Here is a 14,604-nt window from a genome sequence, read left to right as displayed (position 1 = left end):
CCTAACATGAACACAAATTAGTGCATGTAATCTACACTAACCTTTAAGGTAATTCAGGATTCTTTTTCTGATTTCTTAATTTTAGCAGGCATATCACTGTTAACAAACTTTCTCTCCTTGCACAAGTGATTGTAAAATCACTTTTAAAAGGGTCTTTTGCGTGGCTTCCTGTGAAGACTCCTCTAACCTTATGGGTGTTTTCCTCAAATAAAAAAAAAAAAAAAGAGAAGAGAAAAGGTGAATGGAAGGGGAAAATGGAAAATGTTTTCTATTCCCCACTCTTGTTTCTCCCACCTTAAAATCCCTAGCACCTGTTCAGATTTTCACAGGGATGCAGGCTCTACGCCCTAACTGCTGCTTCTCAGCCTCAGCATTTGACTTTGGGAACCTTGGGCCCTACTCTCACTTGCCTGCTTCTTGCTGCTTTCTCCTGCTGCTGATTTGGGTGAAAGGGGGGCATAGGAAGCTTAAACTCTCTCATTAGCAAGGCTGTGTCATTTAAGAGAGTCATTTCTTTCCTTGTAGGAACCCTGAATGCACTTTCCTATAACATTAGTATAAGTGGTACTATAATAATATTAAGGTCTCATGGATCATTTGTGGGCTGATCTGAGTATTCCGTCACCACTTATAACATTTGAAAGAGAAATTTTGGGTACAAAGACATTTAGTAGCACTTTTTTTTTTTGAGTATTGTTTAGATTTTATTATCCTATAATTAAGTGCCATCTTAAGGAGAGGACTTAGGTGTGAGCTGTCTTGTTGTTCGTGCATTTTCCTGCAGCAGTCTCCTTTCCCTTCTGGTTTATGACCGTTCTTTTCAGGGGTTTAGAAAAATCAGATGATCTAGCTTATTAGACCTCTAAATTCAGCCAGTAGGCTACTTGGAATAGGATTTCCGAGATGTTTTCTGGTGGGAGGAAGAGCCATATCTTAGTATAGAGATAATGCATTTAATTTTGTCTTTTGAACAATCATTGTTTCTAGCCCTCGTTCTAGCTATTTGGGGTTGTCAAATTGTTAGTATATTTAATATGAAAATAATCCATTTTCATTTTTAAAGTTAGGTGCTTATTTAATAAGCTTGGTGCTCATTTAATAGATACATAAATGTACCTTTTGTTGCAAAATGAGGTGTTTGCCTTATTGTTTTTATCTATCAGAAACTATGAAGTGTCACTACCAATTAAATTTGAAATGCTTTTTAACCTTTTTTATGGCTCACTAGGCTGAACCAACTATTACTAAATTTTCTTGTAGTTACGAGTTGACTATTGTATTAGAACTATAATTTCCCAATAATAAAAACTTTCAACATCAAATTTAATTTTATTTCTCTCTCTTTTAGGTAAAGAGTCATGTATACCAAGGTAAATATTTAGGCTGGTTCTGTTATTTGTACTGTTTCCTCATTACTGGTTTTGATGTGAGTTTTACAAGCTAGAAGTAGATATAGTGACCCCTGATGTCTGATTGACTTATTAACTCCTGAACATCTCACTAACCCTATTTGCTAGCTTAGATGACAGATTAGATGGCAATGCTCCCCACTGAGATAGGGGATGTGGTGGAACAAACTGTGGGAGGAGGGAGAAGATGATTGATTTGATGTGGGGCAGATTGACTAAATGTTGATGTAATATAGATTTATTTCATGTGAACGGTGTTCCTGTGCTAATGGTTTAATCAATACAGTATATATATTTAAGTAGATAATTTGAGGAATAAGAGATGCAAATCAATATGCCTTACTTTCTGTCTGTTTCTCTTCCCAAGTGATGTATATTTGAAATGATCCCAGTTTCTGCAAAGAAAGGTGCTTCATGAAAGAAAGGATATCAAGCTAAAATATTTTACTGTATTTCCTATCTCTGAAATAATTTTAATTGAAATAAAGGCTCTTATTATATTTTTCTTAAATTTTAATATTGTTACACCTTTATAGCTCATAACTACAGATTGCTTTTTAAAGGCTGATCGTTGTGCTAAGAAGTTCTTTTCCCTCGTAGTGCAAGATAACATGTCTTGGTTGCTAGTACATTGATTGGGTAATTGCATTTTACCTAGTAATCATAGTGACATTATGGATTTCCACCCCTTTTTAGTCACTGAACAGCAAATTTCTGAGAAGTTGCAGATGCTCAAGAAAGAAAATGCAGACCTTGCACAAAAATTGTCAAATTATGAACAGAAGGTATAAATCTTTTAGTTTTCCCTCCATGGTTCCCGCTTGAATTATTTCCTACTTCCTGTCTTATAGTTAGCATGCTGTTTTTAAATCATATTTTAAAATTCCATTATTTCCTCTAAACCTTCCAAGTTTGAAGCAGTCATCCTATGTGTGAAGTACTACTTTCTTTTCTAAGGGATCACCTAATGGGGAAAGTGTTGATAGCACTCTAATTCATATTTCTGTATTGTGAATGCCTTACTTAAACAGATCAAGGAATCAAAGAAACATGTTCAAGAAACCAAAAAAAAAAATATGATTCTCTCTGATGAAGCAGTGAAATATAAGGTAAAAACCCCTGATCATTTTGAGATTACATTCTGTAGACAAAAGGAAAATACTGAGTAGTTACTATTAATCTTGGTATCTTTTTTCTATAGGATAAAATCAAGGAACTGGAAGAAGTGAAGGAAAATCTGAATGATACGGCTAACAACCTGCGTCTTATGTTAGAATCTGAGAGAGAACAGAATGCCAAGAATGAGGACTTGGTAAGAGTTTTGCTGCTAGGTGTCACCGTAATTTGGATTTCAAACTGTTTTGATTTCCAAACTATTTTGTAGATTGGGTGAGTTGGACTGTGCATTTTCCCACCTTGTAACTAGAGTAAGTAAGACCAGGAATCAGGGAAGTTGAACCTACTTCTGCCCTCTTTTAAGGAATTTCAGGCGCTAATACCAGTTATTTTTATGGTCCTAGGAAGGGTTTCTGTCTTCAGCCCTGGGTAATTTTCGTATCTCTTGGCTCAGCCCCCAAAACATACAGAGCAACTAAGAGACTAGCCCAGTAGAACAGTTCTAGTACTTTGTTTTGTGTTTTGTTTTGTGCGTGGTTCTTTTATAAAAATAAACTTCTAATATTAGGACAGTTTTAGAGTGAAATAAAAGTGGCAACGATAGGAGAGAGGGTTCCCGTGTATCGCGCACATCCAGTTAAGCTCGATCACCTGCCTGAGCTGAGGCTTCTCCACTGTAAGTCGCCCTTCTCCGCCCTTTGCATGCTGTCACTGTGCACACCCCACAGTTAAAGGGCGAACAGTGTGCTCTGCCTCCCTGGGGAGGCGGTACAGTATCTTCATGGTTTATTTGGAAGTCTTTGGTATGTGAGATTTGTCTCTTCTCACGTCCAATCAGCTTTGGTTCAGGCAAGAGAATTTTTAAAGTGACCTCAGGATTGTTTTCCTCTACCGCTGGGAAAAGCCATTGATCTGAACTGGGTTGCTTGAAAGTGTCTTCATTTTCCTTGCTTTCACCTTTCTGTCTGGTCATCTGCCACATCATCTCAGCCAGGAAGGCGGGGGGCGGCACGGAACACTTATGCCTCCAATTATTTTCTCTTTTCCTCATCGCTTTACATTCTTTTTTTTTTTCTTTTTTAAATATGTCTTTATTGACACCAGGGAGAGGAGGGGAGAGGGAGAGAGAGATAGAAACATCAGTGATGAGATAGTCATTGATTGGCTGCCTCCTGCACGCCCCCTGCAGAATCGAGCCTGCAACCTGGGCAGGTGCCCTGACCAGGAATCCAGTGGCGACCTAGGTCCATGCTCAACCGCTGAGCCACGCCAGCCAGGCTCCCTTTACATTCTTGACTTTTCTTGTAGGCTGAGGCTTGATCATTGGCTTTTACTTGAGATGTAGGGGTCGGCTCTTCTCTTTTCGCATATATCCCAGTGTTTCTACTGAAGTCCTAACATACTTTTTTGTGTTCTTTTTCCACGTGGCAGATATTGGAAAACAAGATCTCTTTAGAGAAGTTAAAGGATGTTATTGCAATGAACGCCTCAGAACTTTCAGAGGTAAAGCTGCCTACACTTCATGCAAGATACTAATCCGATGTCTTAGTTTTATTGAGGAGCAAATACTTATGTGTGCTAAAATATGCAAAAAACCAAAAACTATCTGATTTCTCATTTGGAAAGTGTGACTTTTTTTTTCCTTTGGAATTAATTCACCAATAGGAGTGTTTTGTCTTAGGTTCAAATTGCCCTTAATGAAGCTAAACTCAGTGAAGAGAAGGTGAAGTGTGAATGCCACCGGGTTCAAGAAGAAAACGCCAAACTTAAGAAGAAGAAAGACCAGGTAAAGAAAAGTGAACGCCATAGGTTGTGTAAACTAGAGAACGAATATCTTTGCCTCCTGAGTATCTTTTCTCAGGTCTGGTTTTAAGGAAATAAAGTATGTATGCAGGATTCTGTTCTGAGGTATGCCAAGTGTACACTGTGCTCCCCAAATTGGGTACATCTGCTTGTTCTGCATCTGCTCTGGATTTTCTGTTCTTTTGTACAGTGTCTTAGAGCTAGCCGAGTGTTTGGTCTTTGTCTTGGCGAACACCAGCCAGTTATTAACTTGAGTAGCCTCAAGGGGGCAGTGGATTTGCTTTTAAACTAGAGAATTCGTTTAGGCCGTTTCGGCTTCACTGACCAAGGGAAAATTGCATGATCTGGAGTCTGGGAGACTGAGATTGTTTACTGTACCCTACTATTCCCACTGGAAGTGAGTTACTGGAATTGGCTGCAGTTTTGAAGGCTACAGTAAACTGGATCAGCTTTTTGACAGCTTTCAGTTCCCACTGCAGTTCTGAGGGTTGGAGCCTCTCTCCCTTCGCCCTTCACCAAGGCCTTCGCCCATTGTGACAGGCCAAAGGGCGGCGTGGCTCCATGCTAACCTGTCTCCTTCACATGGGCCTGATGTCTCCAGTGCAAAAGCCCTAACTTTTGGAAATTCATGTGTTTTAACTTTTCAGTTGCAGCAGGAAATCAAAGACTTGAATAAATCCCATGCTGAGCTCAGTGAGCAAATCAAATCCTTTGAGAAGTCTCAGAAAGATCTGGAAGTCTCTCTCACTCAAAAAGATGATAATATCAATGTAAGTCCATTCTCTTGAATACATGTCTAATTCTCGTGAATTCCCACGCAACCCACTTAATGAAAACCAACAGGTGCTTTCTAATACCCTTTTGCTTCTTTTCTAGGCCCTGACGAATTGCATCACACAGTTGAATCGGTTAGACTGTGAAGCTGAGTCTGAGCGGCAAAGAGGAAATGAGTCAGATGAATTAGCTAACGGGGAAGTGGGAGGTAAGATGGGTTTCGGGGAGGTTAGTGCTTTTTTCGCCTTGTCTTTTATTACGTACACTGATGCTCCTTTAGAGTGTGGATGGGCACAGCACTGGACCTGTACACACGTCTGTGCATTGGGCAGAGGTGGGAGGCTGGGCTGTGGTGTAACAGTGGGCAGGCAGTGAACTCTGACTTTGCTTTTCCATCCAATTAGAACTAGACGTGTGCAGAATTGAACGCTCATCATCTCTGTAGCTCTGTGGTTTTAAGGCACCACAACCCATTTTCAGAGTAACGAGGTGGTGGGAGCCATAAACCAACCTGGGTCAGGAGAGCGAGGCTAATGTGTAGCTGTGTTTCCTGATGAGATGTTTCTAGATTCTGTTTCCCAAGTTGGATGTTTCTTGCGTAGTGGGTGTTTTTAACCCCACCAGGTAGCAGGTTCACGGGGAGAACAGGAGTGAGTTTTCCAAATCAGATACTTGACCAGGTGGGGTGGATGTGAGAGGGAACAAAGAGCTTTGCCTCACATACACCTCTTTGCTCGCAGCATGGACCAGTTTTATTGCACAAAGATTTTTATTGTCCTTCACTTTTTGAATCTAAGTTTGCGATTCTCTTAAAAGTCCAGTAGCCTACTCAGTTCTATTGGTGAATTGGTTTTTACTTTAATGTTTAAACATGGTAATTGTTTAGTTTGGGGAAAATCAAGAAAATAGAGTTAAAAAGCACGGGAGGAAGAGGTAACGAGAACCTTTTGTTTTTTAGGTGACCGAAGTGAGAGGGCAAAAAATCAGATCAAGCAGATGATGGACATTTCTCGGGTATCTTCCTTTGTGTAGAACTGTTACCCGACGTGCCCGGGAGTCCTTACTGCGCCTCACTTTTAAGAATACCTCTCTCTGCTGCACTTTTTAGACGCAGACTGAGATATCGGTAGTCGAAGAGGATCTAAAACTTTTACAAGTTAAGCTGAGAGCCTCCATGTCCACAAAATGTAACCTGGAAGGTAGGTTGCCAGATACTGCGAAGATCAAGAACCGCATCGGAAAGAGAAAGAGTGGCTTCCTGTGTTCACGTTTCTTTCTCAATCTGTCAGTCCTTGGTGCACGCACAGCTCAGGTGTGTTCTCCTTTACAGACCAAATAAAGAAGTTGGAAGATGACCGCCGGTCCCTGCAGTCCGCCAGAGCTGGACTAGAAGAAGAAAACAAGACCCTGAAGCAGAAAGTGGAGATTCTGAATGAACTCTATCAGCAGAAGGAGATGGCGCTGCAAAAGTGAGATTTTCCCGGGTCGTCCACAATATTGTCATTTAAGTAAATGTGTGGATGATTAGAGATACTTTTGTCTCTTTTTAAAGATTATTAACAGTTTTTCCATCTATAGTGAGCATAAGATTGCCTTTTTTCCTTCCTACCCCATTTGCCATAACTTGCATTTTCCTTTCCATTCTAACCAGTTGTCAGAAATTGTTGCTTGCTATTTGAGGGGGAGCGGTGTATTGCTGCTAACAGTTACCGCTGGGGAAGTGCTTTTAGTTTTTTAAGATCTTTACCCTTTCTACAGCTCCTAAAAATCTTAAGTGATTTCAATACATGATTTTTAGTAAAATAAGTACTTCAAAAGGAGTATTTAGTTATTGAAGATACCGTAAGTTTTGGACTTAATATAGTCAGATACTCTCACTAAATATTACGTAATGTAATTGTGGCAAGGATGTTTGCTTGTCTTTTAGATTTTGATCACAAAGCCTTGCAGGGTTGCCCTGTCGATTTTGATTGAGTTGCGAAAATTATACATTATAGTATCTGTCCATAGTTTAATCTCAGCATCTTACTAGGTAACTGGTGTATTATAGCCGCTCATAAATACTTGCTGAGGTAGTGAATGGGCAGTTAAGAAGACATAAACCTTTTTTTCTTTGGTGTTATTAACTCTTATTACTATAGCTCTTCTCTCATTTTGCTTCTAATTCATAGAAAATTAAGTTTCAGGTTGTCTTTTGCATCAGGACTATGTGCAAAGAGGGCCAAGAGTAACAAGAAAACAGCATTTTTAAACCATTAACTGTTAACAACCATTGTCATGTATGCTGTAGTAGATTTGTCGACATCTCGAGCTTGAAGGTTATTGGGGTAAAACCAGTTTCCTGTAGATTAGTATGCTGATTATGGGGCAGTCATTGCCAATCCTTAGGTGTTCCTCTCTCCATGTCACAATCCCATTCCAGCAGGTAGGTAGTAGGGTTCAGGTCTGAAGTGGGGGAGTGTCCTGTGGTCAACTGCATAGATAGAAGACCTGTTTTAAGGGCTTGTTCTTCAGCAGACTGTCTTCATCTTGGTGCCAGCCTTGAACTAAGAAACAGCCCTTCCATGATAGAAATAAGTAGTTGTTATAGGTCTTCCTATGGTAGAAATAAAGAGAATTATTCCCTGCTTTAGCCTAATAGACCTGTCAGGCATATTAGCCCTGCCTTCCCACATTGGAGTCCAATGAGCTTTCATCAGCTCAGGCCCAAGATTGGCTGCCCATGGGCACATAGTGTTTTTTTTACATTTATTTATTTATTAATAAGTAGAGAATTACAAGGAGAAGTTAGAAAATGCAGGTGATTTGCCACCAGGCCAGAGATAGATTTTTATCCCTAAATGGCAGGCGTGAATTCCCTCAGGAATTTGTGCGCTTGAGAGAGGACGGGAAGCAGTAGCGTTTGGATGGAGGCATTGGGACAGACGCTGGGGAGAGAGACACTGTGACTTGACAGCTGCCTCTGCCTTAGGAAGCTGAGCCAGGAGGAGTTTGAGCGGCGAGAAAGAGAGCAGCGGCTGACGGCGGCCGATGAGAAGGCGGTGTCGGCGGCAGAGGAGATAAAGACCTACAAGTGAGTTCAGCCTCTACAGCGTGAAACTACGGTTGGATTTTTTAAAAAACTCACTTTTATAATTTGTAGAACATAGCACAGGAGCATAAATAATGGTCAAAGGACACAACTGCATTTAATTCACACAAGTAAAAGAAATTTGCAGTTAACAAAGGAAAAAATGTTTAACAAAAATTTCCCTACACTCAACGCTGGCAAGACTGTAAGGGCACTTGGTCCATGCTGGCAGCTCTGGGTGGTTTTAGGTGGTAGAGTAACTGTTTTAGGAGCTCAGTTTGCTATCTGGTGAATCAAACCTTTAAAAAGACCGTGCCATTGATGGACCCAGTACTCAGCTCTAGGAAATTTTCCATGGATATAATTAAAGGGGGGGAGAGCTTTCTGGAGGAAGACAGTCACAGCAGGCTTATTTGAGAACATATTGAAGAACAGTTACATTATAATGTATCAGCTCAGAATTTCCAGCCGAGAAATAAGGGAATTATGTAGCATTAGTTTTGATCATGCTGTACTCTAAGCATGTGGAACATGTTTCTGTGTTATGGATGAAATCTGTAAGGGAACATGGTGAAACTATTGAACATCTTATCCAGTTGTGCTAAATTGATAAACGCAAGTGTAATTCTTAGGTGGAGAATTGAAGAACTGGAGGGGGAGTTGCAGAAAACAGAGCGCTCCTTTAAAGACCAGGTAATGACGGCCCTGCAGCTGAGAATCCTTGGGAATCTCCTACAGACCAGTGCACTGAATCCCTAAACATATTTTTTGATGTGTTGTCTCTTTCAGATTTCTGCTAATGAGAAGAAAGCTCATGATAACTGGGTAAGGTTTTCCCCTTCCCTTTATTTGGTGCATAGTCGACCACAGCTGAATGTGGCTGTTTTTTCCTCCAATAGCTCAAAGCTCGTGCCGCAGAAAGAGCTATGGCTGAAGAGAAGAGGGAAGCAGCGAACTTGAGACACAAGTATGTGACTTTGATCCCTTTTTTTTCCAGTGCATTTTGGAGGTTTTTAAGGCTCTGCTGTGTGGTATTGAATAAGAATTGGTTTGTAATTTCCTATTTAAGTCCATTATTTCTCTATATTCCAGGTTATTAGAATTAACCCAAAAGATGGCAATGCTGCAAGAACCTGTGATTGTAAAACCAATGCCAGGAAGACCCAATGTACAAAACCCCCCACGAAGAGGTAGGGGGCACTTTTAAAGGGAAGCAATCTCTATGTTGGTGCAAACTCTATATAGATTACTTTGTATTTCTGTGAGTAATAGTAATGATGCCCTAGAAGCAATCCCAAGAACTTACTAAAGAAAAGAGGTTGCCTGGCAGTGGTAATGGTGGACTGTCATCCGCAGGTCCCCTGAGCCAGAACGGCTCTTTCGGCCCCTCGCCCGTGAGCGGTGGGGAGTGCTCCCCTCCACCCAGAGACCCGCCCGCGAGACCTCTCTCTGCTACGCTGAGCCGAAGAGATGTGCCCAGAAGTGAATTTGGTGAGCATTCATATGTTGTCTGTGAGCTGTTTCAAGAGTATTTCCCCTTTTTATTTGAGAATTCTAATGTAAACTTTTTAGAATTTGGGCCTGACCAGCATAGAGAATTTATTTTTCTTATTATTTCAAGTAATCTACTGCAGGATCTGCTTTAGAACAGAAAACATCTATTTATGTAATAAATATTAATATTATTACATTTATATTTAAGTAAAACATATTTATATGTCAGGAAGTATATAAATACTCACTATTGTTTTGCCTCTTTTTTATTTACTGTGATGTGTAACTTATCTTTCAAATAAACGTCTATGGAGTTCCTTTCTTGAGTATTACAAAAGCCTGAAGACTGTAATTTATGCAGCCTACAGCCTTTCTCAGTATAGTATGAAATGCTCAGTCTCTTTCTATTCATAAATGTCTGTGAAACTTGGTAAGACACGGAAGTGTTACCTGCAAACTGAAGAAGGTCCGCCTGGACACCTGCCTCAAGCCTGCAGCGTGAGGTATCTAACCAGTGCTGTTCAGGGGCAGGTTTTGTTGCCAGTCTCTCAATCCCAGACAGCTCTTATTTAACTCTTTAAGTCTGTGCGTAAATTGTGATTTCCCCTCGTCGGTACCGGGGACCTGTTTTTAACAGCGCTTTCTAGGCACAGTTGAACCCTGTGATTAGTTTATTCCGTCTGAGCATCCACGCAAGGGCTCTGTTCTTTCTCAAGGTTCAGTGGACCGGCCTCTACCTAGTCTCCAGTCGTCTGAGGCACCTGGGAAACCCTCTGCCTCTGGGAGGGACCCGAGTGTGTTCAGAGTCGGAAATCATGGAGGCAGTGTGTAGAGGGTTTTTTATTCTCCTTCAGAGAGTGTAGCTCACCATCAGTCTAACTCAGTCCTCTGGCCTTCAACAGATCCAGGGGCTGGTGCAGCTGCCATGATGAACAGCAGCCCAAGAAGCTCTTCCCCTTCGAAGGTGGTGGATGGGGGCAAGGTAAGCATTTCGGGAAGCATTTCTGTTTCTGCAGCGCCCTCCCTCTGCCTCATCCATCTCCTACCTGTGCGTTCTGTTATATCTCTACTATCTCATTTATTTTTTAAAAAAGCAAACTGTTCCCCAGGAGTCTGAAGGCCCTTCGGCTCCCAGCATCACCCCCTTGGCCGAGCATCCAGTAGCAGTAAGTACTTAGGGGATGAAGACTGACCTGGGCTTTACCCGGTGTACTTCCGGAAGGGCCGCACAGGGCACGGCGGTCACCTGTCCGCCTTTGTGTGAAGTTGCACGGCAGTGTGATCTTACTCTAGTCGTTGACTTGCTCGGGTTTCTCAGTTGCTGAAATCTGACTGGTTGGTTGGTTTTTTCTCCTGTTTCTGTTTTGGTTAAGTGATGAACCCGTCCAGTGTGTTGTAATTACACCTTTACACTGTGTGCCTCAGTGTTGAGTTCTCTTGGGCACTGTATGGTGCATAATTCACTGTTACTATATATGTGTTTGGAAGTTCGCTATTTAATACCTCCAGTTGTATGCTAGGAAAATCCTATTTTGAATAATCTGAAATCGCAGAAGGTCTTGGTAACAGAAGGATGTTTGCTGAAGGTGAAATACTAGTGAAAATCTGTAATTACTTTTGTGCCAGTGCCTGGCAGGAGCCTTACATTATGTTCACGAGAATATTCTCTCATCACTTGTATAGCTGTTCTCTCAGTAAGTGCTCTGATTACACCTCGCAGTGCTTCTCTAGGTTGAAATCGAAATACGTTTAACTTATTTAGAATTTCCTACCCAGTTTCCCGTAAGAAAGGATTAGTCATTACCAGGTCATAATACACAGTATCACTGGTGAATGAAGGTAAATATTAGCACTGTCCATGCCTAGCTTATATGCAGAACATCATTTCTATTGGAAAACACTTCCCAGCTCCCATGCGGAACTCCAGGAGTACACCTCTTGACATTTTTTTCTCCAAGGGCAGCTGGAGTAAGACCCAAGACCCCTTTGAAGTAGAACTTCAAAGAGAATAGGCTGCTTTGTTAGAGGGAGGCAGAGGTGGGCAGACCAGGCCTGGTACTGGCTTCTACTGTAGCCTCTTACAAGCTCTATAATCTGCAGCAAATGACCTAATGCTCTGGGTTATTTCAAACAAGACGGTCATACTTAGAGATCTGAGAATCTGATGAAAAGAAATTGAAGGTACTCTGACAGTAGCTCTGGTTACGTGTGTAGAGAATGGGGTTTTGTTCCCTCTCCTCTCCATTCTTAGTATGGAAATAACGAGCTGCTGTGATGGGAGGGATATGCAGAGGGAGGGGCTGCCCTAGAAAGAGATCGCTGTGCACAGCATGGTGTGACTTTTTCCCTTCCATTTGCACGTGGCAGCAATGGTGTGATCACAATAAAACTCACTGCTGGGCCGTCCTACCTGCCCAGCTGCAGTGGGAGCCAGTGGGAGGAGGGGTAGTTGTTGCACTGGTTCTGCTTGCTGGCAGGTGTCTGATACCTGCTTCTTGCTCGGATTGTTGCTTCTATCATACCAAAGTATTTCAAAACTTTAACTGTTTCTGCTCTGCAGGTGAATATGGCTGCAGAAGGGCCCCCTGTTTTCCCAGGGGTGCCCCTCATGAGCTCCTCCATGGGAGGCCCCATACCACCACCCATCCGATACGGACCACCTCCTCAACTCTGCGGGCCTTTCGGGCCTCGGCCATTTCCTCCACCTTTCGGTATGATTACTGAACAGTGGTCGTTGACTTGTAAAGCCGAGCACCTTTTCTGTGTGTTCCCTGCTGAAATGCTAAGTTGCCATCACAGGGCTATGCCATGAAAGGGCGGCGCTGGCTGAGTCCGCTGAACTTTTCCTCAGTTTCTGCAGACACATGGGCTGCTACACTCCCCCCCGCCGAGATGGGCAGCACTGGGTGTCTCCTGCAGACAGCAGAAAGGGGCTGTTTCTAGAAAGCCAGAAATACCACTGCTACAGATGTTTAGTGAACATCTGTGGCTGCATGTCAGGCTCTGTAATGCACAGAGCTGACTACTCTCCAAACTCCGAGAGCTCAGTGTCCCATAGGACACAGCTACATACATTAAACAACATAAATGGGTCAGAGTGTAAAGGGCAGAGGAAACCCTCACTGCCCACCTTGGGAATAAAGGGGAAGGAAGTTTTAAAGAGAAGGCAGAATGTAATAGCTACCTAGTGAGTGCTGCTGAATTTAACAAGGTGGAGCTGGAAGGCCTTTCCAGGGGGGCAAGCGCCTTGATTTTCACGGCTAGTTAGGTCCCTGTTGAGTACTGTATGAATTTTTAATTGATAGCAGTAGTAGACATAGAATTCCCTTGATCAAAATTTCTATATCTTGGGAAGCCCTTTGTTCATAATCTGTCAAATACAAACCAAGCTCTTGTGAGATAAAGATGGCAGGCTTGTGGAGGGGAAAAACCACAGGCTAGGTAGAGCCGTGTTTAAATCCTGCCCGCGCTGCTTCCTAGCGCTGGCCAGCCTGGAACTTGAACTTACTGAGCCTCAGTTTGACTGATGGATAAAGTGGGGATTCTACATGACTTCTAGGGATGGGAGAATCACCTACTAGATGTGTTCATACGTATTGTGACGCAATTTTTATTTTCCCAGGTCCTGGTTTGCGGCCACCTCTAGGCTTAAGGGAGTACGCACCAGGTGTTCCGCCTGGGAAACGGGATGCGCCTTTCGACCCTCGAGGATTTGTACCAGCACACCCCCACTTTAGACCTGTAGGCTCTCCTGGGCCTCGAGAGTACTTTATTCCTGGCCCCCGACTACCACCCCCGGGCCATGGCCCCCAGGATTATCCTTCACCTGCTGCAAGAGACTTACTGCCTTCTGGCTCCAGAGAGGAGCCCCCACCTGCCTCTCAGAGCGGCAGTCAGGACTCCTCCCAGCCCTTGAAACAGAGCCCATAGCTCTGACCTCCGACGTGTAGTTGGAGAGGAAGCGGACTGTGCACTGCTCGTTACAGTCTTAAATCCAAAAGTTGAAATAAAGTTAGTTTTTAGAACTAAGCTGCCCTGGCAGTGTGCATTTTTGAGCCAAACAATAAAAATATACCATTTCCCTCCCTTAAATAAAATCACCTCGTAAGCTAGAGCCTCCTTCCAACTTTGAAATGTGCAATAAAGAATACCTGTGTTTTAGTTAATGTAGCCTATGTAACTGTTCAATGATTTAGAACGTCATGAAAAATACGAACATTTCCTGTGGAAATGCTATGAGAACATGTATTTCCATTTATTACCCTGTTTTTAGTGGACACCAGTTGAATGCAGAGCAACGGTGTTTATAAGCTTGAATTTTTAAAGTACCTGGTCGCAAGGACTGTTACGCTAAAAATGTTTACTAAAAGATCACTGAACTTTATCTCCCCTCTTGCTGAAGTCAGTCTTTATAGTAAAAGTTCATTAAAATTTGGTTATTAATGTTTCCCAGGTGTCTGTTGATTCATTGGACTGTTTTCTCATGAGACTTGTGCCATCTGGAAAAGAGGAAAGCTCGGGCTCTCAGAACCCAGCTGGTGACTGGGCAGCAAGCTCCCTGCTGCTCCCTGCTCAGGAGGCTGGGCCTCAGTCACCCGGGACGCATGGCCGAGGTCTGCCTTTATTCAGCAGGCCCATCTGCGCAGCACTCGGGGGCTTTCTGTGACTTTAACTGCCCAGTTCATTTCCTGAGTGTGAGTTGACGGTAGCAAGAATCAGTTGACTTGATGTTCTGTTGCTCTTTCCATTCATGCATTAAGGGTGCACCACAGAAAAATGAAAACAATGTCTTATGCCCATAAAAGGAAATTTCTTTTATTAAAAAATGTCGTCTATTATTTCTCCCATACCTTGCCTTTGATATTCAACAAGTGTGGCAAAAACGATCAGAGGAGTAGAATACTATGAGGAAGAATGATTTAGGGTTTTAAGGCTTGT

General features: G+C 42.5%; 1 protein-coding gene across 7 annotated transcripts in view; it reads left to right on the top strand.

Moving 5' to 3' along the window:
• Positions 1-14,113, top strand: part of MIA3 (MIA SH3 domain ER export factor 3) — a 34,113-nt gene extending 20,000 nt beyond the window's left edge. For 2 of the 7 annotated variants that reach the window (XM_087828904.1, XM_087828906.1), the window contains 22 exons: positions 1,349-1,370; positions 2,106-2,194; positions 2,441-2,518; positions 2,611-2,721; positions 3,957-4,028; positions 4,207-4,311; positions 4,976-5,098; positions 5,205-5,310; positions 6,061-6,116; positions 6,211-6,301; positions 6,433-6,571; positions 8,074-8,175; positions 8,805-8,865; positions 8,962-8,997; positions 9,072-9,139; positions 9,265-9,362; positions 9,529-9,663; positions 10,383-10,460; positions 10,569-10,648; positions 10,761-10,832; positions 12,227-12,377; positions 13,289-14,113. In XM_087828904.1, coding sequence (XP_087685030.1) covers positions 1,349-1,370; positions 2,106-2,194; positions 2,441-2,518; positions 2,611-2,721; positions 3,957-4,028; positions 4,207-4,311; positions 4,976-5,098; positions 5,205-5,310; positions 6,061-6,116; positions 6,211-6,301; positions 6,433-6,571; positions 8,074-8,175; positions 8,805-8,865; positions 8,962-8,997; positions 9,072-9,139; positions 9,265-9,362; positions 9,529-9,663; positions 10,383-10,460; positions 10,569-10,648; positions 10,761-10,832; positions 12,227-12,377; positions 13,289-13,596 — 2,181 coding nt within the window. In that variant the 3' untranslated portion in view covers positions 13,597-14,113. The remainder of the gene's footprint in view (positions 1-1,348; positions 1,371-2,105; positions 2,195-2,440; positions 2,519-2,610; positions 2,722-3,956; positions 4,029-4,206; positions 4,312-4,975; positions 5,099-5,204; positions 5,311-6,060; positions 6,117-6,210; positions 6,302-6,432; positions 6,572-8,073; positions 8,176-8,804; positions 8,866-8,961; positions 8,998-9,071; positions 9,140-9,264; positions 9,363-9,528; positions 9,664-10,382; positions 10,461-10,568; positions 10,649-10,760; positions 10,833-12,226; positions 12,378-13,288) is intronic. The other 5 variants (XM_087828905.1, XM_087828907.1, XM_087828901.1 and 2 more) reach the window with 3 other exon arrangements.
• Positions 14,114-14,604: the final 491 nt, after the last annotated feature.

The sequence above is a fragment of the Miniopterus natalensis genome, chromosome 21 (assembly GCF_054644295.1).
Source record: "Miniopterus natalensis isolate mMinNat1 chromosome 21, mMinNat1.hap1, whole genome shotgun sequence".
Classification (NCBI taxonomy): domain Eukaryota; kingdom Metazoa; phylum Chordata; class Mammalia; order Chiroptera; family Miniopteridae; genus Miniopterus; species Miniopterus natalensis.
The sequence above is the reverse complement of the archived record's forward strand: the minus strand, read 5'-3'. Positions and strand labels throughout refer to the sequence as shown.